Source organism: Fukomys damarensis, unplaced genomic scaffold (assembly GCF_012274545.1).
Source record: "Fukomys damarensis isolate Sample0158 unplaced genomic scaffold, DMR_v1.0_HiC HiC_scaffold_15, whole genome shotgun sequence".
Lineage (NCBI taxonomy): Eukaryota > Metazoa > Chordata > Mammalia > Rodentia > Bathyergidae > Fukomys > Fukomys damarensis.
In genome coordinates this window covers 7,358,643-7,382,701 of record NW_022900927.1, presented here as the reverse complement: position 1 = coordinate 7,382,701, position 24,059 = coordinate 7,358,643, and the positions used below count along the sequence as shown (strand labels likewise).

The following is a 24,059-nucleotide window of genomic DNA, read 5'->3' as shown; positions in this document are numbered from 1 at the left end:
TGTGTAATAGAAAGTTAGATATAATGATCTGAAACTCAGTAGGAAAGTTTTACAGGCAGAGGACATGTCATATCAGTGGTGACCCCATGATAGTTACGAATGAACTTCCTCAGAGGATACTTGTACGGTGAAAAGAATCACTGTAGATCCCTGGAGATATGGCAACGTTGAAAGAGCAATCAAAGGAAGAGGAATTGGGGGAAGTGGGAAGGGTAAGGGAAAGGAAACAAGGGAAAAGAAAAAAGTATGAGAAAATGAAAAACTGGAAGTAAAGTTTTTGCAAATAGGAAAGGGAGGAGGGGGTGAAAGGAGGGCAAGGTATGAGGAAAAATGAGAACCAAGACCTGTCATGTAAAGGTACAAGATCCCAATAATGAATGTAACTGTACTGTATACCTAAAATGTACCAATAAACTCAATGAGAAAAAAAAGGAAAAGGAATTTAAGAAAGAAGAAGGCAAAAGCAAGAGAAGTGATAAGCTAATACGACTGCAGTTAAGTCACACTATAATGCCACAATGGCATTGTAATCTCACTTCTAGATTAGTCACACAAAGTCTGACATTATGACTGTATTTCAGGATCAGGAAATTGTGTTAACATCAATGTCACTGTTACCTCAAATTTATCTTTAAAAAACCAACAAGATCCTTGTTTTCCATTTCCAAAAGCCTGTCTCATTTTTCTGTGGAACCTGGTAATTTTTAAGCCCATACCTGCTCATGGCTGCCTTTCCTGAATTCCCCATCCCCGTGTAGCTATCTTGAATACTTTCTCCACTGCTGCTCTCATTGTCAGGTTCAATGTTGACATTTCTCAGTTCCATGGGGTCCATTTGACCTGTCAGCGCTTTCTTGTCCACACACGCGGTCCTTCAGTGTAAACAATGTACTGCACCTTTGGCTTAAGGCTTTTCCACTTATGTTGGTGTTCAGAACACTCTGTTCTGCAAACAAAACACAAATAAATCATTATAATTTTCTTTAAATTAGATAAATGAATATGAACCATCTATTTTGTGTACACTTTCTGTAAAACACAGAAAGGAAGTAAACTCCTGAAAATTTTACATAAATACATCATAAATGTTTCCTTTATGAAACACAATAAATGAAAACCGGAAGAGAAGATGAAAAATTACTAATCGTTGCTAATCCAGTAGGTATTTTATAAAGTGCTTATGCAGAATGAGCATGGCAGGTGCTTTGGTAGTTACTATGAGAGGAAAAAGTCTTAAGACGTGGCAGGAGTCATCATAAATATTTAGGTATTTGTAAGCAGACTGCATGGTTTAAAAGAAGGGGAGCCAAATGTAAACTGTTGGCAAAAGAAGATCTGCTAAGTATATCTCCCAGCAATAACTAGAAAGAAAATTACCATCTCAATTTAATTGTGTGTAAAAGAATTAAAATCAGCAAAATGTTTGATAATGTGCAACCCAGGGTAGAGTCAAGATTAGGAAGCCACTTTCTAGATGCTGAGATCCTGAAGTCAAAGTTAAGAATAGTAACAGCACAGATCTACCTTTGAATCTGAACCAGTCACTGTTGATAGCAAGTTAAAAATGTTATCTTAACTACAAAGAGATCCTTTGTTGCAGCTCTGCTTTAATTCTCTGGATCTCATCACAAGTCATTTAACTTTGTTGGACTTCACTTACCTCAACTGTAGAATGAAAAGAAGTGAACTGGCTTTGTATTGGTTCAAAAAAATGCCACGAATATATTATATGTTGTTTGCCTACTTTTTAAGCTTTATAATCATTTAGTTTGTCTTGAGCAGTAATATTGGGAGAAACATGAATACTCTTGAAAGGAGTGGTTCTGAAACATGCACTACCCGTTTGATAAGAAAATGTTAAGCAGAGAAACTATCATTAAAAATTACTCCAGAACTCGTAAGATCCATATCCACTGACAAACATAAAACTACCACATGGAAATTTCTACAATACAGTGCCATGGGAGCACACCAGTGGAATCCAGTTCACTCCTGGGGTGGGTTCACAGCCCCAAATTACAAAACACACATAGAAATTCAGAAGCATGAATCTTAGTAGGAAAAAAAAAGGACAATCACAAATAATGAAGCCATTCAAAAGATAATTTTAAATTAACATAACAAAAAGTCATAAAATAGCATCCCTAGAATTTCTAACTGCATTGCAGAAGAAGAAAAGTTTATCTTGTAAAAGAACAGAAACGCAAGTACAAGGTCCTGAGTTCGATCCCTGATACAAAAAAGAGAAAAGAAAAAAAGAGGAATACTTGCAAAATAGGTACCAAAACAAGGAAAACTCACTTATCAGAAAAGTTATGAAACTAAAATATCTATGGAAATCAGTCAACTTATAGCACAAAGAGATAAAAAAGAAAACATAAAGCTATAAACAGATATGGGAGAAAGAATAAGGAGCATAATCACAGTCTAAGGGTCATTTTAATATGACAGGATTATGAGGGTAGAGAGAGACAAAACAGTAAATGATAATGGTAAAGAATTTCCCCAAAATTTCCCAGTCTCAGTTTCCAGCGGCAGCTACTAATTACAGTTACTGTTCTCAATTCTTAAAGTTAGCCATTCTCAATTTTAAAAATTCACTAAACCCTCTCTGCCTGTTTTATCAATTCTAGGCTGGTAGTTATGAAAGCAAAGGGAATCATCACTTATCTTTCTGTCCTATCTTCCCCAGTCTCCTAATTATTTTAATGAAATATGTTTATAGGTTAAGGATTAAAACATTTTATCCTGTTGTACAAAACAATTAAATCTGTCACTGTCTATTGATCACTTCTAAACATAGATAACCAATAATCAAAGTTTCCATTATGATTGTGTAAACAATATGGCCCCAAAGAACCATGTGGTGTACTTGACTACATAATAAGGGAAACTGAATCCCATAGTACCAAAAAATGTGAAGGCAAAGTTTGCATGCTTCTGCTTTCTGAATGGTTTCTTCCTCTAACTTCTGGACCTTGTTCAACTACCAGTGTTTCTTGAATGCTCTTCCATCTTCCTTCTCCAATTCATTTTGCATTGTGCTAAAATACCACAAGGAACCACTTTTACAAAGTGTGTCTATGTTTTTTAGCTGAATTTTCAAGTTGTTACATGTAGCAGTGTCTTTATTGTGCCTTCAAAATTCATTGACATTTGAATTTTAGATTCAGAATCATTTCCCCTTAGAATTTTGAGAAGATATTTCTCCCTTAACTACTAGCTTGTTCTGATGAGTATGGCTCTCATTTCTTTATAGATGATATATTATTTTCTGAAGGGTTTTAGGAATTTATTTCTTATCTGAAAATTCACCATAATTCAACTGGATACAAGTAACTTTTAAAATTCCTCTTACTCGTGATATGGAGTGCTTATGTAATCAGAAGGCTTCTGGTTTTCTTCAGATCAGAAAAATGTTTATTGTTTTAAAAAATTATTTCTTCCCTATAATTTATTTTTCCAAAGCTTTTATTAATTGGTATTTGACCTCTTGATCAATTTGTTAAAATTTTGCTTTTTACATACGGTCCCTGACTTATGATGGTTGAACTTCCAACATCTTTGACTTTATAATGATGCAAAATTGATATACATTCAGGAAAAAATGGGCTTTTATTTTAATCTTTTCCCAAACTAATGATTCATAGACATTCTCTTAAGACACTGGGCAGTGAGAGTGAGGCATAGTTCACATTCAGCCACACAATCATGAGGGCAAACAACACTACTTCCCAGGGTACCACACTGTTCAGTAAGTGTTATGGTTTGTATCTTGAATATCATCCAAAGGCCACTGGGTTGAAGACTTGACCCTTTTCCATGATACTGTTGAGAGGTGGTGAACCTTTAGTTGATGTACCGGCAGAAGGGAGTTAGGTCAAAGGGGGCAGCATGTACAAGGGATACTGGCACTCTGGACACTCTTTGCTTCCTTTTTGCTTCCTGGCCAACATGAGGTGAAAAGGTCTCCTCTTGCCATGTGCCGCCGCCCTGAGGTACTATGCAACCACAGGTCTAAAGCAATAGGGCCAAGCCACCATGGTCTGAACCTCTGACGCTGAGAGCCAAAATTAAAAATTAACCTTTCCTCCAAGTGGATGATCTCAGGTATTTTGTCACAGAAATTGAAAGCTGAATAGCACAATAATTAGGTGTATTAATGAATCTTCAACTTAATAATATTTTCAAAGATGAGTCTAATAGTGTAATTCCATCATAAGTTGAGCATCTTTATCTTTTATTTCTATTTTATTGACCCATCATCAGGGTAATTCCTCCCTACTACATCCAAAATAACAAATTTATCTCCCATTTTGCTTTTCATCCTAATTAACCAAGGAGCTACTCTTCTCAATCAGGTTTTTAATTTCTACTAATTATTTGTTCTTACGGAGACACAGGTTAAGTGGCTGCCATGCTCTGCCACCTCTGCATAGATGTGTGTACCACAAACAACTAAAACCTGGAGAGAGAACAGAAACTCTGGCTTTGAGGAAAAACAGAATGAGGTATAAGTCCTGGCCAAATTACCTAACTTTTGATTTTCCATCTGCTGCAAAATGAGAATAAATATAATTTACCACAAAAGTAGTACTCTGTGTGTTCAAACAATATTATGCATGCCAGTTTGGCCATCAATAAAGTGAACCCTTTAACCCTTTTTTTCCTTCTCCAATAATCAGAATGGTATTGATGTCTCTATCTGCACATAAGCATATTTAGTATTTCATATTCTTTGTTTACCTTAGACACTTCTAAAAGGCTTTATAGTTCTCAAAACTCTTGCAAACACTGTAAGCAAGGTAAATTCCCTTTCACAAATACAGAAATAAAGACCCAATTTTATGTTATTTTTACCTTATGTGAAGCATTCATGCCATTCTCTTTTGAAGGTGATAATTCCTGGGAAATTAGCAGTGTGAGATCGCAGCCACTCACCCTAATTTTGGCTCTGGCTAAGGAAGATCTCTAAAAAATTGAAATGCATTTTCATAGCTCATATCTTCAGCTATGAATATTCTATTACTGATCTATTTTAAAGAAATAGTGCCCAAAATTACAATTCTAAAAGCACTAAAACCTAATGAGAACTGAAATAACCAGAATCATTTGCCTGAAGCAAAAAGCACACACTTTGAACTATTTAAAGTACACCAAAATTGCTAAAATGTAATCACTGGTTATTTACATGAGTGTGATCCACTATGGAAGTATTTCGCAGATGGTGTTTATTTATTCATTCATTCAATAAATACTGAGAATGAAACATGAGCCAGGAAAAGTCCCCAAAAATGAGTAAGACAGAATCCTTGTACCCAAACTCATCCTGGAAGAACAGATGGGCTTCGAAAGAAACTGACAGTACAGTATATTAACATCTTTGATTTTTTTACCCCCTCTGGATAAACTACTGAACTAACCAATGATTCACTGCATGGGCAGGACAGAAAAGAACGATGCTGGGAAACATTGTGATTGGAAATACAGCTTTCATAGACATCAACTCCTACGCTCACCCCTATCTCATGCATGGTGCCTCCTTCACCCACCTGCTCCTTTGAGGAATCTGGCCATGAGCCTTGGTATCTCTCATTCTCTACAGTCTACACCCTACTCAGGTCCAACCTATCACTGAATCCTAGCAGTTCTTCTTTCAACTTTTACTTAAAATTTACCAACCTGTCTCCATAACCACTGCTATTTCAAACAAGTGAATTACTAATAGCCTTGGAGTGATTTTCTCATAGCTTTTAGGGTAAAGTCAAAGATCCTAGTATGCTGCAAGGCTCTGAAGACTTTCACCCAGACATCTGGCCCCATATGGAATCACAGCTGTGCTCATCTGCTGAGTCCCCATCTCCACTCAGGGGAATGTTTTTCTCCACTGGAATGCTTTTCTCCACATTTTTCTTTTTTCGTACCAGGGATCGAACTTAAGATCTTGCGCTTGTGAGGCAGGTGCAGCACCACTTGAACTGAAGACTGCTATCACATTAGAAGATTTCTAGTTTCATCACACTTAGTAAGAAATATATAACTATACTAATTAGCTGATTCCTTATGTAGAAATCTTAGCAATTAAACATTTTAATGTCTTGTTCTTTGAATGGTTAGTTAATAAGCACAGAATGCGAGATTCTCAAAACAGCAAATTTCTCAAATTTTACATATGTGGTTCACCTTCAAAGACATCAGGTCTGGTTAATAAAACTACCCTAAGTCAAGTTGTGATCTTCTGGAGGTACTGCAAACATTTATTTTACCTGATAAGTGCAAAGGGAAAGGGACCTAGCATTATCAAGAGTAGATTTCCTACTGTCACTGTTGGTCTGGTCTTCCTACCAGCCCAGTTACTCTGAAATCCAGGTTTAGGGAACAAACAGCCTGACGTGGCATTTCCCCTTTGGGGAAAATGTAAATAGCAGCTGGCCATGCAACTTCAAAAATCCCAGTCATCTCATATCCAAAGAACTGATTTAAATGTGCTTCAGGTAAATGAGTATAGCTTTGACAATAGAACAAATCTATTATGACCTTTATTTTAAATTCTCTTAATTTCCCCCAATTATACCATTCTTAGCACACTTTGATAGTAAGTCTCTTAGTCTGTGGCATCTCGGAAATTAGCTTCCAAAGAGACATGCAGTGTGAGGGACCTCTCAGAAAAGAATCTGACAATAGCAAGATAACCATATTTACTTGACCATTTCCTATTGTAGATGGAAATATTTTAGCGTTTCCATTCCTTTAGTCAGATGTAGCTTAGAAATAACATCTAGGAAGAACTAGAAAAGTTCCAATAAATAACTCTATATGGGGTCTTTTCTTTTTACTAAAAATATTACATGCTTGTTAATATAGAAATTGAAGCAATCATGTATAAAGTTGAAAGGACAATTCATAAAGTTCGGATATGTTCTTTTCCTTACAGCCTTTTAAACTTTGCTTTTAGAAGACATAGCTTCTCTAGTCATCTTAAACATAGAATTCCAAATACATTTTAGTTTACATTTCCAGAGTAGTGCGCAGAATGCACAGGGATGTGTAACATATATGATATTACCATAGTGAACTCTTTATGGTGTACATTTTAGCACATGATACTTAATAACCTGACGTGAATTGTGGGTGCACTAAATTCTAAAATGCCTACATTCTATATTACTGATACTAGGCCATCCCAGAAGTATTTACTTCTTTATTCAAAAATAAATTATTATTATTTTCCCTAAAGTAACTCATATATTTTTAAAAAAATCACTTAAATAACCACATATTATATAACACGGTTAAAGAAAACTATAGCTTAGCCATCAAAACTACATTTTTCAGAACTTTAATGTTGCTGATGCACTTCTTGGGTGTGTAAATAGAATTACAATCAAGAAAAGTCCCAGAACACTATTTAAATATGTATTGGAACCAGAGGATCTTGACCTATAAAATAAATGGCCATCATTCTTTTTTTTTTACAAAACACACCTAAATTTCTTTATTTTGTCAAACTTGAATTTCTTTGCAGTCCATTATTCATGGATATATTTCCTTAGTTCAAATATTTTCCACTGGTTATGAAACTTTTAACTTTTAATTGTATACCTAAAATATACCAATGAACTTAATTTTTAAAAAAGTATACAATATGGTGACATTCATCATCGGGAATTTTCACCTTTACATAATTCATCTTGGTTCTTAATTTTTTCTTCATTCCCCTACCCAGATGAAGAAGTACAAGTGGCAAATAAATATATAAAAATGTTTAACATCACTGGTCATTTGAGAGATGCAAATGAAAACAGTGTTGAGATGCCATCTTACTCTAGAAAGAATGGCTAATATCAAGAAATCAACCAACAACAAATGCTGATCGGGCTGTGAGGAAAAAGGAAGCCTTCTCTATGGTTGTGGGAGTGCAGACTGGTGCAACCATTGTGAAAATCAGTGTGGAGATCCCTCAAAAAACTAGTACTAGAGGTACCATTAGACCCAGTATTCCCCATCTAGGTATCTCCCTGAAAGAATTAAAAACATCATGCCACATTAATATATGGGAACCCATGTTTATGGTGACATGGTTTGCAACAGCTAAATCTTGGAAACAACCCAAATGCCCATCAACTGATGAATGGATAAAAAGATGTGGTTTTTCTATACAATAGAGTACTACTCAGCCATAAACAAGGATAAACTTGAGACATTTATAGCTACAAGGATGCACTTTGAAGCTATACTCTTAAGTGAAACAAATTGGACACATGTATGTAAATACATGTACAGGTGCAAATTCCCTATGATCAATGTGATCATTGTGTATGTCTAAATTATGAAAATAAAATTTAAATTTAAAAACTAGTTTACCACCATATATTCTATGTTATGTTCAAAACATAAGGATATTTAAATCCACTGGGAATTATTCTGTTTGATTTGAAAAGAACAGCTCTACTTTTAGATAACTGATTCCATCCTCTTAAAGCTGTTTGCATTCCATTGAATTCTTCTATTGCTTCTAATAACTTTGCTTCTTTAAAATGGTCAAATTAAGAGGAAAAGATAAGACATAACTCTTTTTCTTTTTCTTTAGTAAGAATGGAAAGGGTTTGCTTAGCCATTCACACCTGCTGCATGCATGTGATATTTCTTCTTTGATTAAATTTTTGTGGACTTTGTATTTTGTTTTCAAGACACAGAAACATCTTTAATAATGTAACATTATGATTATGCTTCTACTGGCCTGGGGATTTAGCTTAGTGGTACCACCATCTGCCTCACAAACACAAGGTCCAGAGTTCAATCCCAGGTACAGACAAAAAAAAAAAAAAAGATTATGCTTCTACAATTTTACATTTTTTTCTAAGACAAATTATGTTAATTTTTATTACATTTAATGGCCAATACGACAACAGCAACAACGCAATACTTGCTAACTGGTCTTTTTGCAATGTTTCCTTTTCCTATTACTCACTATTCCAATTTTGTGCTCAAATCTCACATTATCAGCAAAAGAAAATTCCAATCAGGATCTAGGTAAATAATTACAAAGTTTGACAGTATGTTGAGTTAATCTTTTCTAAAATGAGAAAAGTAGTATTTTCACACATTTTAATTTTTAATGAATAAACAATCAGCACAATAAAAAGGAGAAAGAAAACACTATTTTAACCCTAGAAACATTTATGTAAAAACATATACCTTACTTATTTATCCAGGCCTGTGCAGTCTTTCCTGCCTGTTTGGAATGGCAGACCCCTGTCACACAGTTGACTTTTTTGAAACTCTGGAGTTCTAGACAGTGATTTAAAGACCAGTGGGAGTGAATTTGACAAGCCAATCAACTTCATCACCTTGCCACAGCCCCTCCTTTTGTCTAACTTGCGTCAGCTTTTTTTTTTTTCCTTAAAAAAAAGAGAAGCCAACTCAGTTTACTGTTGTATGCTTGGGTTAAACACTGGTTACACCAATTTCTATTTGCTTTTAGAATTTTGGCTTTTATTCCATAAAATACTCACAGAAAGTTTTATTTTGGTATTCTACTTCATGAAAATTCTGTAGGTTGATTGATGGGTAGACATAATGTTAATTTTTTTCAGAATGTTTGTGAATTTAACTCAAAGTAAAGCCAATAATAATAGTTATGGGGTCAGATTAAATATTAGAATCAGAGCACATTGAAAATACTGATTACACTGTATTGAATTGCTGACCCGCTGAAAAGAATTTTTACAGAATGACAAACATTCCCAAATGGTACCAACTTACTCAAAATATTTGGCAGCTGTAAATCATAGGCCACTGTCAGCTACTGCTGCCACTCTAAAGCAATATGCACAGCACACAAAAGGCTATTTGATCTTTTATAAAGGATTTCTAAATGGACATATTGTTTCCCTTGCAAAAAAAGTGCCTTAGTTCACCACATGTGAAAGAAAAAGTGCTGTTAAATAATTTATTCTGCTATGAAAATGTATTAATTAGACATTTTTCTGAAAGCGAGAATACAAATACAGCTTAGAAATCAATCTAAAATTCAGGTTTCTCTGCCTGGTACGTATTTATGACAGGAAAGAGGAATCTGATAACCAATCAAAAGCACGGCTAGATTACAACAGTCATGTCAATTCTTATTTCTATTAAAAAAACTAAACATTGTTCTTTGATTAAGAAATTCTTAAGGTGACGCAATACATTAAATATTAAACAAAATGTCTGGTTATCTATTTCTCTTTTCCTTTACAAATATGCCCATCTAGTCTATTAACTTTAGGATGGTACATTTACTTTTAGTTTTCTTTTGGTGTGTTCTCCACTTTTATAGTTTGTAGCTTTGTCTTTTCTCAGGTGAGAGTTATTATGGTCTATGGGGGAAGTGATAGTAACAGACATACTACCTTTAATTGCAGGGAAATCTAACATATTCTTTTTCAAATAGTTTTTTCCAACACTTAATCGTGATCTGTCCAATTGAAGGTTTCATTCTATTTGAAATTTATAGATGAGCATGAGATTATGCCAAGAACTACAATGATTGTTAGAAAATTAAATGTTTCTATTGTAAAATTGCACATTATAGTTTGTCCACTGAATGAGAATGAATGCACCCCAATATATGAATTTTTATACTATGATGTTTTCATATGAAATATTGAAGAAATAAATACGTAAATACTCAGATTATTCTACCTCACTTAAAACTTTAAACCTCAGTTTCCTTATAATTCTGATCTTCAAGTATATAATAAATAATTGTAGCAAATTAGCATCTTAGATTAAATTTAAGCACACATAAAAGACATCTGAGAGAGCCATATGTTTCTTTTGAACTTATTCTACATATAGCACAGTTCTTACCACAAAATTTTTCTGGCACTGACTTTAAAATCAAATATACATACAGGAAGTCTAATTTGGCAAAAATTAAATGAATTCAAATAATTAAAGTACTAGTTTGTTGTTAGGTGGTTTTTTTGCATCCAAATCACTAGAAATGTTTAGATATGACAAAAGTAATGAAATGTATTGTGTATTCTTGACAAAATTCACAGTAACTTTCCTTTCATGTGGAAAACAGACTTAAATGTGATAATTTAGTGTCCTGAGTATTTTTAAAAATCATACCATAATGTGAATTTACATACAGTGAGCAATAGATTTTTGTTGTTTTGATTTTTAAATGCAGTATGATTCAGTCAGGATCTGATTTGGCTCAAGTATAACTGTAGAAGGAAGTAACAGACAAAATATGTGCAGCCTTTAAAAAATGAATAAAATGAAAACTATGCAGGTAGTGAATAATGAAGCAAGTCTGGTCAATGAGATAACATACACCTTAACTGATGGTTCATAAAAAGATCAAGTTAAGTGCCAACATGAAAAGGTATATAAGACATGGTCTTTGAGTGTGCACAGGGGTGAGGGCTGAGGATTAAGAGGTGTCCACTTGAAGAGGAACTTGGCTTCCAGACTATAACATAATTAATGCCAGCCCAAGGGCACAGTGTGTTCCAGGACTCCAGCAGATGAAGAATCCCTAGGGGCTGAGGCCATCCAAGAAGGTATCAGGGAGTTTATGGGCCTCGAGCAGAGCCTTGGCAGTCCATGTGAGCTTGCAGTAGGCAGAGAGGAAAGGGAAAGGCATCCTGGATGGAAAATGCAGTCACACTAATAGCATATTCTGACAAGAGAGAAAACCATCCTGGCTGCAGCTGAAACTTACTGAAGCAAAATAGAGGCATAGAATGGAAAAAACAGAATGGAAAATGCATGAAGTCCAAGGGCATCGGGGTTTTCATGTTGAGGGACCTTTGAAAGCTTCCAAGAAGACAAAACCATGAAGACAGGGATGAAGAAGAGAAGGTGGCATGTAGGCGGAGGCACAGAGAAGAAGGTTGTGAGGAGGGTGGCTGAGAGTTTGTGTCTGGTGGCATTTGCCTGTCTCAGTATGATGGCAGAAGAAAAGGCAGAGAATTTAAATTGAGGTCAACAGGAATTTGATTCTTCCTTGTATTGTAATTTCTTTTTATCACATTAACAAACTCACAGTACATACTATGAATTTTATGTGATCATTTTTATATAAACAAAAAACTTGTAATGAAATACTCATTTTTCTTCACCCACGTAGAGGAGGATTATATAGAGGTAGCTCATGCATCTCTGCACCCCTTCCATCAATCTCTGGCTATTGTTCTCAAATAATACAGAAATGGTATTAAAATACACACCATAATATAGTATTATCTATTGAAAGTACTAAATGGTTGACTCAAAAGAAAGTGATTTAGAGTATATGAATTGAATTAGAATTTTATCACCCATATTTAAAATTACTGATCATCCTGTTTCAAATTTCTACCTTCACGGATATCCTCAAAGAGAAAGTTGCAGGTGTACCCAGTTAAAATTAGCAAACATTGAAAAAAAAAACTTTAGTCAGACCATCACCGCATTTTCCAATGCTACTGGAAACCTTTCATTCTCCCCTTGACTGTAATCAAATTTCTAATTTTAGCCATTGGACAAAATAATATTTGTAAATAGCATCTGATTATAGCCAAACTGAAAGAAGATACTGGGAAAGAGTAGCGACTAAGAAACTAAGTTGTTTAAATTTTAATAATTTTGTACTGCCTTTGCTTTTGTACTTTCTTCTTTGTCTTCACTACATTCTTTTGTTTTTCTTGCTTCTATTTCTTTTAAACTCTTCTCTACTATATTTATGATGCCTTATTCCCTTTTTTCAAATTCACTTTTAGCTCTTAGATTCGTAAATTCAACAACCAGTATAGCCTAATAAATTAAATATACACACATGAAGATGTATTTGGCAAACTTAAACAACTACAAATAACTAAGGCAATGGTTTGTGGTTAGACTGTTTTTCCCCCTAGTACCTCATGTCCCAAAATCTCATCTCTGTTCCCATTCTACAACAAATATTTGTGCTTCCAAATATGGACAATATTTAACATTAATCTAATTATCTTTATAGCATTAGTGGTAAATATCTATCTGAACTACCAAGTTTTTCCTAAAACGTGGAAGACACTAGCAGAACTGCAAGTGGATTTTGCCTGAGCAGCATTTTAATTACTTTTTTAGATATAGGATTTGTCCTGTGTCTTTTGGTTTCCAGGCTTGGAGTATTAACATAATCTTGTGATCTTTTTCTTTTAATATTACAGCTTTGTCACTTCAGATTCTTCATTTTATCTCTTTCTAAACATTGATTTTTGCAGAAAAGAAAAATACAGAAATTCATAGAGAAATATTTCTAGATTATTCAAATAGCAGAGTTCTGCGTCATTCCAAGGGTGAGAGGAGCATTTATACACTTGTGTGCTGTATTCTCTGCACCACTTATAGGGTGGTGAAAGCTTAGTTATGCTATGAGTAGTACCATTTTTCAACATCCTGCAATTATTCACTTCAATTTACAGGATAAAAAAATAAGGAGTAAAAGAAGATAAAGTTAAATATTACCCCCCAAAAGCCATATGTCAAATTCAGAACGGAGAAGTCAAGTTTAATAATTTTCTAACTCCCTGTTAGCAGAACCTTTCAGATGTCCAGGCTTAGGTCACTTGTATTTTTTTTAAGCAAAAAGTATATTTAAATCTCCTCAAAAATCTAAAATAGGATTCCTAAACTTTCATGAACTTTAAATGTTTCCATTTAACATTTAGAATTTCAGTACTTTATCTAAATTATACTCACCCATAAGTTTCATAGACTATTTCTTTACTATAAAATATCTGCTTACGCAGAAGTCAGGAATGAATCTGTGGATATTTTTCATCTTTTTCTTTTATTTCTTTTTTTTAAACTGGGAATTGAACCCGAGGTCTTTGCACTTAGCTTCATTTTTTTGTTTGTTTGTTTTGTTTTCTTTCACATTTTGAGACAGGCTCTCACTAAGGTTACTATGTTGCCCAAACTGGGCTTGAACTTGCAATCCACCTGCCTTAGCCTCCCAGAGTGATGAGATTAAAAGCATACACCACCAACACTGTGCTTTTAAAATAACCTCTGAACACACGTACACTAAGATGACTATATGAATAGCAACATTTGATGATACTTCCAAAAAAGTCTAAATACAACACCCAAAGGGCTTCTGGGTCCCTGGAGAGATCATACAAGTCTGTTTGTCCCAGGGAAATTTGATGACCCTGGCTTCTGAGGAAATAGATGCCATCACTCTCTTCAAGTCAAGCTAAACCACCTCTCCAGGTATACAATAGAATATTTTGGAAATATTTGAATAGCCAATGGTTATGTTGCAAAATGAGCAAACAAGTTTGGTGCAACATGGCGAATTTATAGACTTTGCCACAGACCTAAATAGAAAATTGCAGTTAGAATCAACTGACAAAAAAAAGGAGGAAGGAGGAAGAGGAGGAAGAGGAAGAGGAGGAGGAGGAGGAGGAAGGGCAGAGGAAGAGGAAGAATAAGAGGAGAAAGAAGACAGCTCAAGATGTTTGATGATATTTTGCCTCTGCCTTTTCCCTCTGAAACAGATCTTCTGGTCCATTTCATTTCTTGATCCTACATTAAAATGATAGAAAAAAAAACTATCACAAGTTCATTTCAGAATTCTATCTAAATGGATCTACTGAGAAGGATAATAACCTCTTGAAATTTATGGATGATAATAATGAGTGTACTGAAATTCTAAATGCTAAGCTAGAGGTCTTAAAAGCTTTCTTTGAAGAGTGAACCCTAGGCTTTAGAATGCCCACAAAGAGAAAAGAGCATATCTGCAAAAGTATATATAAATTACTGATAATAATAGCAACATTTCCTAAACAATTAAATTACCTTGTCAATTTCAATTCTTCATATTGAATGCAATACTAATACAGTGCTGGGTTGAGTCGACTATCTTTCTAATTAAGGGCAACTGGTGGTTTAAAAAATGACATTCTTATTGAGTCACTGTATATTAATTCCTATTTTTTCTTCAGAGTTCCACTCATCCTTTTCTTTTCCTACCAGAACAATTTTGCTTTTGTAACTTCATTATTGATTGAACTTTGCAAACCTGGTGCCACCTGGTTTGAATTTGGACTCTCAACAGGCTTTCAATAGGCTGTTACAGAGTGGTTAGACTAGGAGTAGTCAGCAGGACTTCTGAGAGGAAGGCCCATCTTAAAGGCTGATAACACAAGCTTTAGTGTGAAAAGATCCATAGCTGAGCCAGGGCTTTAGCTCAGTGATGCCATGTTCGCAAGCGGTCCTGAGTTCGATCCCTCATACTGGAGGAAAAAGAAAGAAAAAAGGGGAAAAAAAAAAAAAAGCATAGCTCTACAGACCAAAGATCTGCTCAGGCTGACCTTTTTAGTATTCTATCCAGAATGTAGAAATAAGAAATGCATGCTCACCAGAAAGAATTCTTCAAATGAGTCTGAGCAGAGTTAAAGAACAGTATCACTGCTATTTTTGGTGGACTCAGAAGGACTTCTCATTAGAGGAGAGGGCAGGTTGCTAAGGAGAGCCAATTGGGCAAGGGTAAAGTGAGTACCCATGCTATGGGCAAGGACTCATTAGAACCTTTATAGATTGCTGCCTTCCTGGAATGTGAAGCAATCACAATGAGTTCATTTCTATTGCTGGGCTCCACGCAGCACAGGGGTGGGTCACGATGCCATCACAGCCCTTCATTGGGATGCTTGTTGACCAATGTGCTTGTTCTTTGCTACACAGTTGGCAGTGCCCAATCGGAGTAACATTAGCTCAGCTTTTTGTGCTTACTGGTTGCTCTAGTTAGGAATTATAATTCCTGGAAGCCTAGGTATAAAACTGGTAACACTATTCTTTCTTTAAATATAGGAGAGCTAATTCAGAAAAAAAAATGTCAACACAGTTCAGTGGGACAGCAGAAGATGGGAGATGTTCAGCCATATGGTATATTTAGGCTTGGGAGTGAATTTAAAGTATGTCTAGACAGCCAATTTAGATTAGGTGTAAACACTGTGTTTTGTTTGTTTACCTTGGTTAATATTAGACCATGTCTGGCTCATAGAAGGTGTAAATGTTGAATGAAAGCCTTTATTAAAGGTTTTCACTGAGCCAATCTGTGTATCCAAAACCTTTCTTTAGAATTTATTCATGAATTTTTAATAAGAGGTGTTCTACTAATCATTCTAGTTGATGAGTCCTGCCATGTATTAAAATGCAGTCTTTCTTTCCTATGTGCAGAGCCAGCTGTGAAAAGGCAAAGTGAATGCCCATGCAGTGTAAGGACCCCATCAGATCCTTTAGAGATGGTGTCCTTCTTGGAATATTAAGCAATAATTACACATCATGTGTATACATAATAATAAAGATAAGTGAAAGCAACAGTCAGACTTTAATAATAACGATTCTTATGTTGTTTTAAAATTTATATAGGGATTTACCAAAAATATGCAAGGGAAAAACACCTGAAAAAATATATATCAAAATGTTGACAGTCGTTATCTTTAGAATGTAGGCTATTTTTCTCATCTGTATTTGTTGGCTAATTTTTAAAAAGTATAGATTATTTTTGTTTTCAGAAAGACAATAAAGATAGCTGAAACAAAAATAACAAAAACAGAATTCCTCACTTAGGTTTTTTGACAATTTTTTCTATTTTTTCTTTTTTTTTGGTTTTTTGAGACAGGATCTCACTATGTAGTTGAGACTGACCTGGAACTCACTGTGTAGCCCAGGCTGGTCTCAAACTCACAGCAATCCTCCTGCCTCAGCCTCCTGAGTGCTGGGATTACAGGCATGCGCCACCACGCCTGGCTCATTTGACAACTGTTAATCCCAGCTCTCAGCCACTAACTAAATCTATACTTTCAGTCAAAATTTTGCTCAACCAGCAAACAATCAAGTTCCTAAAAAAAACTGAATGGGCATTTCTGAAATAGTTGAAATTTAGATAAAATTAAGTTTCAGATTTTTTTCTCTGTGAGGATGAATTGTTTTTCCCTGTCTGTAAGAAGTAAGTCTCAAAATATTGTGGAGAAAAGTGGAAATCAATATTTTATGATGCTACAAGACAATCAATTTCCATTGTGGCATAATAAGGAGTCATTCTCTCTATTAATCCAGTAAATAATACAGAATAACCTATGTGCACCTAAATTTATGCTAGGGGCTAAAGCAAAAAGAGATTACTAAAAAGACCTCACTCCTGCACTCAAGATCTTGTTTCTCAAGTGAACCACTGCTCAAATAAATCATGGTGATATAACATGGTACATAAAATGCCCATAGGTTCTGTGGGGCAGGAGAACTATGACACCTAATTTGGTTTAAAGCAATGGGGAGGAATTTCTGGAAGAGGTGACAACTAAGCTTTCAGTGTACTGAAAGAGTAAACAGAAAATGGCAGAAGAAAAGGGGTGGGGAGCAGACTGCAAGCAAAGAGAACACCAGCAACACCAGGTAGCAAGATGTTCTCGGTTGCTAGGTGTTCCTGAAAGGATGAGACAGGTGAACGGAGAGGTCACCGGAAGGATCTCAGGAGGCACTGGATACCACGTTATTCCTTTATTCAATTGAAATGAATTTTAAAAAATTAAGCCTACCAGTGCTACATAAAGCTCAAAATTTCAGAGAATTCAAGATAATACGCTTTGTGAAAAATTGTGATAATGAAGTTTATGTAAATAGTAAGCATCACTTGCACAGCACGAGTCAACTCTTCCCTGCTGGACGTCTTTTACTTTAACCTATAGTTAAGTGTTGCAAGAGAGAGTTACCCTACATACAGTGTACTCTCAAAATTCACGAGGGTTTTGTTCCTAGAGCACCTGTGAATTGTGAAAAATCATGAATTTCAGATATGGTCAGAAAAATGCCTATAAATGCCTATTTTTATAGTTTAAACCCTAAATACACTATGTCTCTCACTGTTATGTAATTTAATTTAATAAAACACTGCATTAATAAAGCCTTAGAAGATGTGGGACATTTTGAAGCATGTTAGGGATCTTAAAACTTTAGGAAGAACAAAAGAAAGAACACTGGAGACAGCTAAATGGTACAGCAACCTGGTATGATGCTGGTGCATCTGCCAGAGAAGAAGGGTTACAAAGCAGCAGCCAGTCAATCATCAGCAAGGAGAATGAAATAATGTTCTCCAATTGGCTATTTGCAAACCTCCCACCATAAAAAAACATGGTCAGAGCAGATGGGTGAGTACCATCCAGCCATGTGGGGAGCTCCCTGCTCCCCCACCTGCAGATCCCCAGGCCTTCATCGGAGAAGACAGATGAGGACCACCCGGCTGCACAGGGAGCTCACTGCTCCCCCACCTCCGGGGCCCGGGCCTTCATTAGAATAAACTGGTAAGGACCACCCATCCCTGCGGGTGCCTCTGCAGCATTCCCCCCTCTCCCGCCCCCATGCTCTTGGGCCTCCTGCTTGTGCTGGCACCTGGATCCACACTGCAGAAGCACAGGTGATCATAAAGGCCATTTTACTGAGCTCCAGAAGATAGAGTGGAAGTGAACAACTGCATAAAGGCACATCAGACCTCCATAGTTGGTAAGCTGGAGGGATCACCACCTTCCATCAGAACTTGGACTATCTTCAGGGGAAGGGCAGCTGGAACCTGCAGTAGAACCTTGCAGAGTTCAACACTGCAGGAGGTCAGGAAGCTCAACTTGGGCCTTCAGACAGAATTCAGTCTGAATCTCAGGGGTCTGCTGTTGGCTGGCTGAGACTAATTGACTTAGTTCTGCACATTGCTGTCCACATTGTCTATTTTGACAGCAGAGATATACCCTGAAAGAGGCTCTTCAAATTTTTTCTTTCTTTTCCTCATATTTTTAATTTTTAATTTTCAGTTTTAAAATTTTATTTTTTCCCATTCTGCAAATTCTTTCTTTTTTCTGTCTTCATTTTCCACTCAGTCTCTTGCTCCCCCACAAGATTCTTCATCTCCCTTTTTATTCCTTGGATTTCTTCTTTTTCTTTTCATCTCTCTTTTTCCTTCACTTCATTGTCATTAGTTTCAAAGGAAAGTGAGTATAATTTATAGCTTCCCTATTACTGTTAAATTGTTCTTGTCTTTAGTCTTACACTCTGTTTCCTTCTTGTCTTCAATAGTTCCCTATAGTTTGTGTGATAAGCCTGTGTCCTCTGGCTCCACTTGAAACCTTCTCCTATTCTTTTACCTATCTATTCCTCTTCTCCCAACTCCTTCTAAGTCCCCATCCTGAAGGGTAAAAGAGTTTATTCACTATAAATATATTTTGGGCTGGCCCTTGCTTTTAATTTATTCACATGGTTAAAGGCGATATATTAATAACTACCACAAATGGTCAATTTTTAAGCTGTGCTTGATGTTCTTATGTTCTTGATTGTATCAATTGGGCTAAAGGATTGTGATTGATATAATGAGTTCTCCTTTCTGATACTGTGAAAATGAGGAGAAGGAAAAGTTTAAAAGAGCCAACAAGAGAACAATAGCATGACAACGATAAGTCAATACATATCAGTTATAACCATCAATGTAAATGGCCTCAATTCACCAATCAAAAGAAATAGACTAGCAGAATGGATTAAAAAGCAAAATGTAACAATACATTGTTTATAAAATGCACACCTAGTTCAAAAAGAAACTCATAAACTGAAAGTGAAAGGGTGGAAAACAGTTATTTGCAGACAAAGTAAATTTCAAACCAAAATTGATTAAGACAGACAAAGAAGGCCACTATATCCTTGTAAAGGGAACAATCCAAGAGGAAGAGATGACAATCATAAATATATAGGCACTAAATATTAATGCCCCCAACTATATAAAACAAATATTAAGGGATGTGAAAAAACAAACAAGCACTAATACAATTGTAGGGGGGGTCCTAAATACCCCACTATCACAAATAGACAGATCATCTAGACAAAAAATCAACAATGAAATACTAGAACTGAACCAAGGTTTTGAACAAATGGACTTAATAACATCTACAGAGTGTTCCTCACACAAAATCAGAATATACACTCTTTTTGGCTGCACATGGGGTCATTCTCCAAAATAGCCCACATACTAGTTCAAAGAACATGTTTAAACAAATTCAAAGCAATCAAAGTTATCACATGAAAATTATCAGACCATAGTGCAATTGAGCTGGAAATCAATAGCATAAGAAACTGTAAGAATTTCACAAACACATGAAAATTGAACAACACTCTCCTGAACAATCAATGGGTCACAGAGGAAACTGAAGAAGAAATTAGTCAGTTTTTACAAATAAATGAAAAAGCCAATACAACATGCAGGAATCTATGGGACATAATGAAAGCAATTCTACATGGAAAATTTACAGCAGTGAATGCCCACACTAGGAAAACAGAGTGAGTTCAAATAAAAAACCTAATAAGAGAAACCCAAAGTTCATAAAAGTGAGGAAATTATAAATATCAGAGCAGAAATCAATGCAATGGAAAGTAAGAGACTGATACAAAAAAAAATCAATGAAAGAGTTAGTTTTTCAAAAGAATAAATAAAATCAATAAACTCTTAGCTAATCTTGTCCAAAAAAAGGAAATAAAAGGCTCAAATACATGCATTTTGGAACCAAAAGGTGAAGCCACAACAGAGCCAGCAGAAATCCAGAGGATCAGCAATTCCTGCTTCAAGAACCCACACTCCAAAAAAATGGAAAATACAGAAGAAAAGGACAGATTTCTTGATTCTTATGAATTACCAAAGTTGAATGAAAAAGATAAAAAATTCTAAACTCTAATTAAAATCAGTGAAATTGAAAACACAATTAAAAGTTTACCAACTAAGAAAAGCCCAGGTCCTGATGGCTTCACTGCTGAATTCTACAAGACATTTAGAGAAGAACTACTGCCACTACTCTTTGAACTTTTCAATGAAATTGAAAGGGAAGCAATATTTCCAAATTCATTCCTGGAAGCAAGTATTATTTTGATCCAAAAGCAGGGAAAAACCTAACCAAAAAAGAGAAATATAGGCCAATCTCCTTAATGAACATAGATACAAAAATCGTCAATAAGATACTGGCAAAAAGAATACAGAGGGTCATCAAGAAGATCATACACCCTGACTAAGTTGGACTTATTCCAGGGATGCAAAGATGGTTCATCAAACATAAATCAATAAATGTAATACACTATACTAAGAGAGTCAATGACAAAAACCGATAGAGGCAGAAAAAGCATTCAAGAAAATTCAACACCTATCCATGATAAAAACCCTATAGAAAATTGGAATAGATGGTTTTATCTCAACTTGATAAAGGCTATCTATACAAAACCAACAGCCAACATCATATTGAATTGCCAAAAACTGAAATATTTCGCACTAAATCAGGAACAAGACAAGGATATCCACTATCACCACACCTATTCAATGCAGTTCTGGAAATATTAGCCACAGCAATTAGACATGAGAAAGAAATTAAAGCAATAAAGATAGGAAAGGAAAAAGATAAACTGTCATTATTTGCTGATGATATGATACTCTACATAGAAGACCAAAAAGAACTCTACCAAAAGACTTATAGCCCAGAGGGGGTCTCTTCAGCTGCCTGCCTGCCTGAGATCACCCGGCGGGTGAGTGACCTTCCGGACTGCATGACAACAGACCCAGCAAGGACCCAAAGACCCCGGAGGGGGTCTCTTCAGCTGCCTGCCTGCCTGAGATCACCCAGCGGGTGCACGACCTCCCGGACTGTGTGACAAGAGACCCAGTAAGGAAGGTAGCCATGCGGGCACCCTTGAAACGCCACCATGACCTTCCCCCCCCGTTCTCAAACCTCCTGAATGAGCCAGTCTTAGACCAACTCTGCAGAGGCATAGGTTCTCAGGAAGGGTAGTTTTCTGAGCTCCCAACTTTGAACATCTTTAAAGAAAGGGCAGGGGAAACCTGTAATAGAACTGAGTGGAGTTCAACCCTAAGGGTAGGGAAACTCAAGTTAGGCCTTGTAGACTGTGTTCAGTCTCAGTCGTGGGGAACTGCCATTGGCTAGCTGAGACCAGGGGATTCGGTTCTGCATATGGCTGTACATGTGGTATAATATGAGACCAGAGACAGTCTGAAACAGGCCCTTTAAATTCTTTTCTTTTCCTCTCTCTCTCTTTTTTCTTTTCCTCATTTCACCCTAAAATTTCTTTCTTTTTTCTGTCCTCTCTCTCCAACTCAGTCTCTTGCTCCACCATATTGTCCCTCATCTCCCTTTTTATTTCAGCTCCTGCCCTAACTCAGACTTCTTCTTTTATTATTTTTTGTTTTTAGGAGGGATTTCTCTTTATGTTCTTTTCTCCAGTCATTTTACCTCACTCATGGCTCTGTACCTTCAAGGGAAGGCAAGCGCCTGTTATTGTTAAGGGGATATATTCTTGTCCTTATTCCTGCACTCTCTCTATCCCCCCTGAAGTTAATAGCTTGCTAAAAATAGTAAGGTAATTCTACAACTTCTGGATTCACTTCAAACCTGCTGTAATTCTTTCACTTATCTAATCCTCTCGTTCTAAGTGTAACCCCCCATCCTAAATGGTAAAGATGCTATATTGAAAAGCATATTCACTGCAAACATACTATGGGCTGCTTCTTGAAATTAATTTAATTCACATGAGTTAAAAGTGATACATCAATGACTACCACAAGTGGTCAGTTTGCAAGCTGTGCCTGATCCTATTGGGCTGCTGAATGTATCAATTGGGACAAAGAGTGGTGATTGATTTAAAGAGTTGTTTTCTCTGATATTATGAAAACGAGAATGTCTATGAGTCATAAGATACTCAAAAGCTAAAACGCAACTATATTAGGAAGATTTAAGTAATACCCAGAAATTAAAGAAGGACAACCCAACAATAAAAATAAAAATGAGAAAACACTTAAGCAAGACACAAAAACAAATATCCAGTTCACCAATAGCAAATAGTAGGACAAATGAGGATGAAAAGTCTGATAGTGAACCAACAGGACTCCCTGGACCCATAGCACAGGAGGTAACAAAATTGATCAATCAGGCTCTAGAAAAATTCAAATCAGAAATAATTTCCCAGCTAGCCAGAGAGATGATGAGCAAAATAGAAGTCATGATTCGAGACTCTAGAGCAGAAACTGAGAAAAAAATAGATGAGCTCAAGACTGTGATAGAAGCCATGAAGACTCAGCATAAGAAAGACATGGAAACAATGAATGCCCAACAGAGGAAAGAAATGGAATCCATAAAACAGATTCAAACAGATATACAGGAGATTAAAAAATCTATTGGAAGTGTATGCAACAGAATAAAAGATTGCGAAGATAGAATTTCAGATATAGAAGATAGGATAGCAGTCAGTGACCGTGAAAAAAGAGGTCTATTAAAAACAGTAAGGGATCATGAGAAATCAATCCAACAACTCCTAGACGATACAAAGAAAAATAACATAAGACTGATAGGAATTCATGAAAAAACAGGAGAAAACACAAATGATATAAAAAAGCTCTTCACAGAATTAATGACAGAAAACTTCCCAAACAGAAGGGAAGAATTAGACATACAGATAAGTGAGGCATATAGAACCCCAACTAGCCACGATCAAAAAAAATCTACACCTAGACATATAATAATCAAGATTCCAGAAATCCAACAGAAAAACAAAATACTACAAGCAGTAAGAGAAAAGAAACAAATCACATGCAAAGGGAAGCCCATTAGAATCACAGCAGACTTTTCAACACAAACCCTTAGGTCAAGGAGAGCCTGGAGTGAGGTATTCCAAGTCCTAAAAGAAAAGAATCTCCAACCTAGACTGATGTATCCTGCAAAACTCTCTTTCAAAATAGATGGGGAAATAAGATACTTCCATGACAAAGAGCACCTGAGAAATTTCATGAACACCAAACCAGCACTGCAAGGAATTCTAAACAATATCCTAGAAAAGGACAACGAAGTTCACAATAACATGAGGCCCAACAGACCAAATCAAATAGGCAAGGCAAGAAACTAAAAGGGGATTGGAGAAAAAGTAAAAAGAGTCAACAAGAGGACAACAACATGACAAGAATAAGTCAGAATATATCCGTTGTAACCATCAATGTTAATGGCCTCAATTCA

At 35.9% G+C, this 24,059-nt stretch overlaps 1 protein-coding gene across 2 annotated transcripts in view; it reads right to left on the bottom strand.

Moving 5' to 3' along the window:
- Positions 1 to 9,291, bottom strand: part of Slc38a4 (solute carrier family 38 member 4) — a 36,301-nt gene extending 27,010 nt beyond the window's left edge. Inside the window, exons 1-2 of one of the 2 annotated variants that reach the window (XM_010638355.3) lie at positions 9,199 to 9,291; positions 717 to 946 (exon numbers count right to left, since the gene is read on the bottom strand). In XM_010638355.3, coding sequence (XP_010636657.1) covers positions 717 to 835 — 119 coding nt within the window. In that variant the 5' untranslated portion in view covers positions 836 to 946; positions 9,199 to 9,291. The remainder of the gene's footprint in view (positions 1 to 716; positions 947 to 9,198) is intronic. The other variant, XM_010638356.3, reaches the window with a different exon arrangement.
- Positions 9,292 to 24,059: the final 14,768 nt, after the last annotated feature.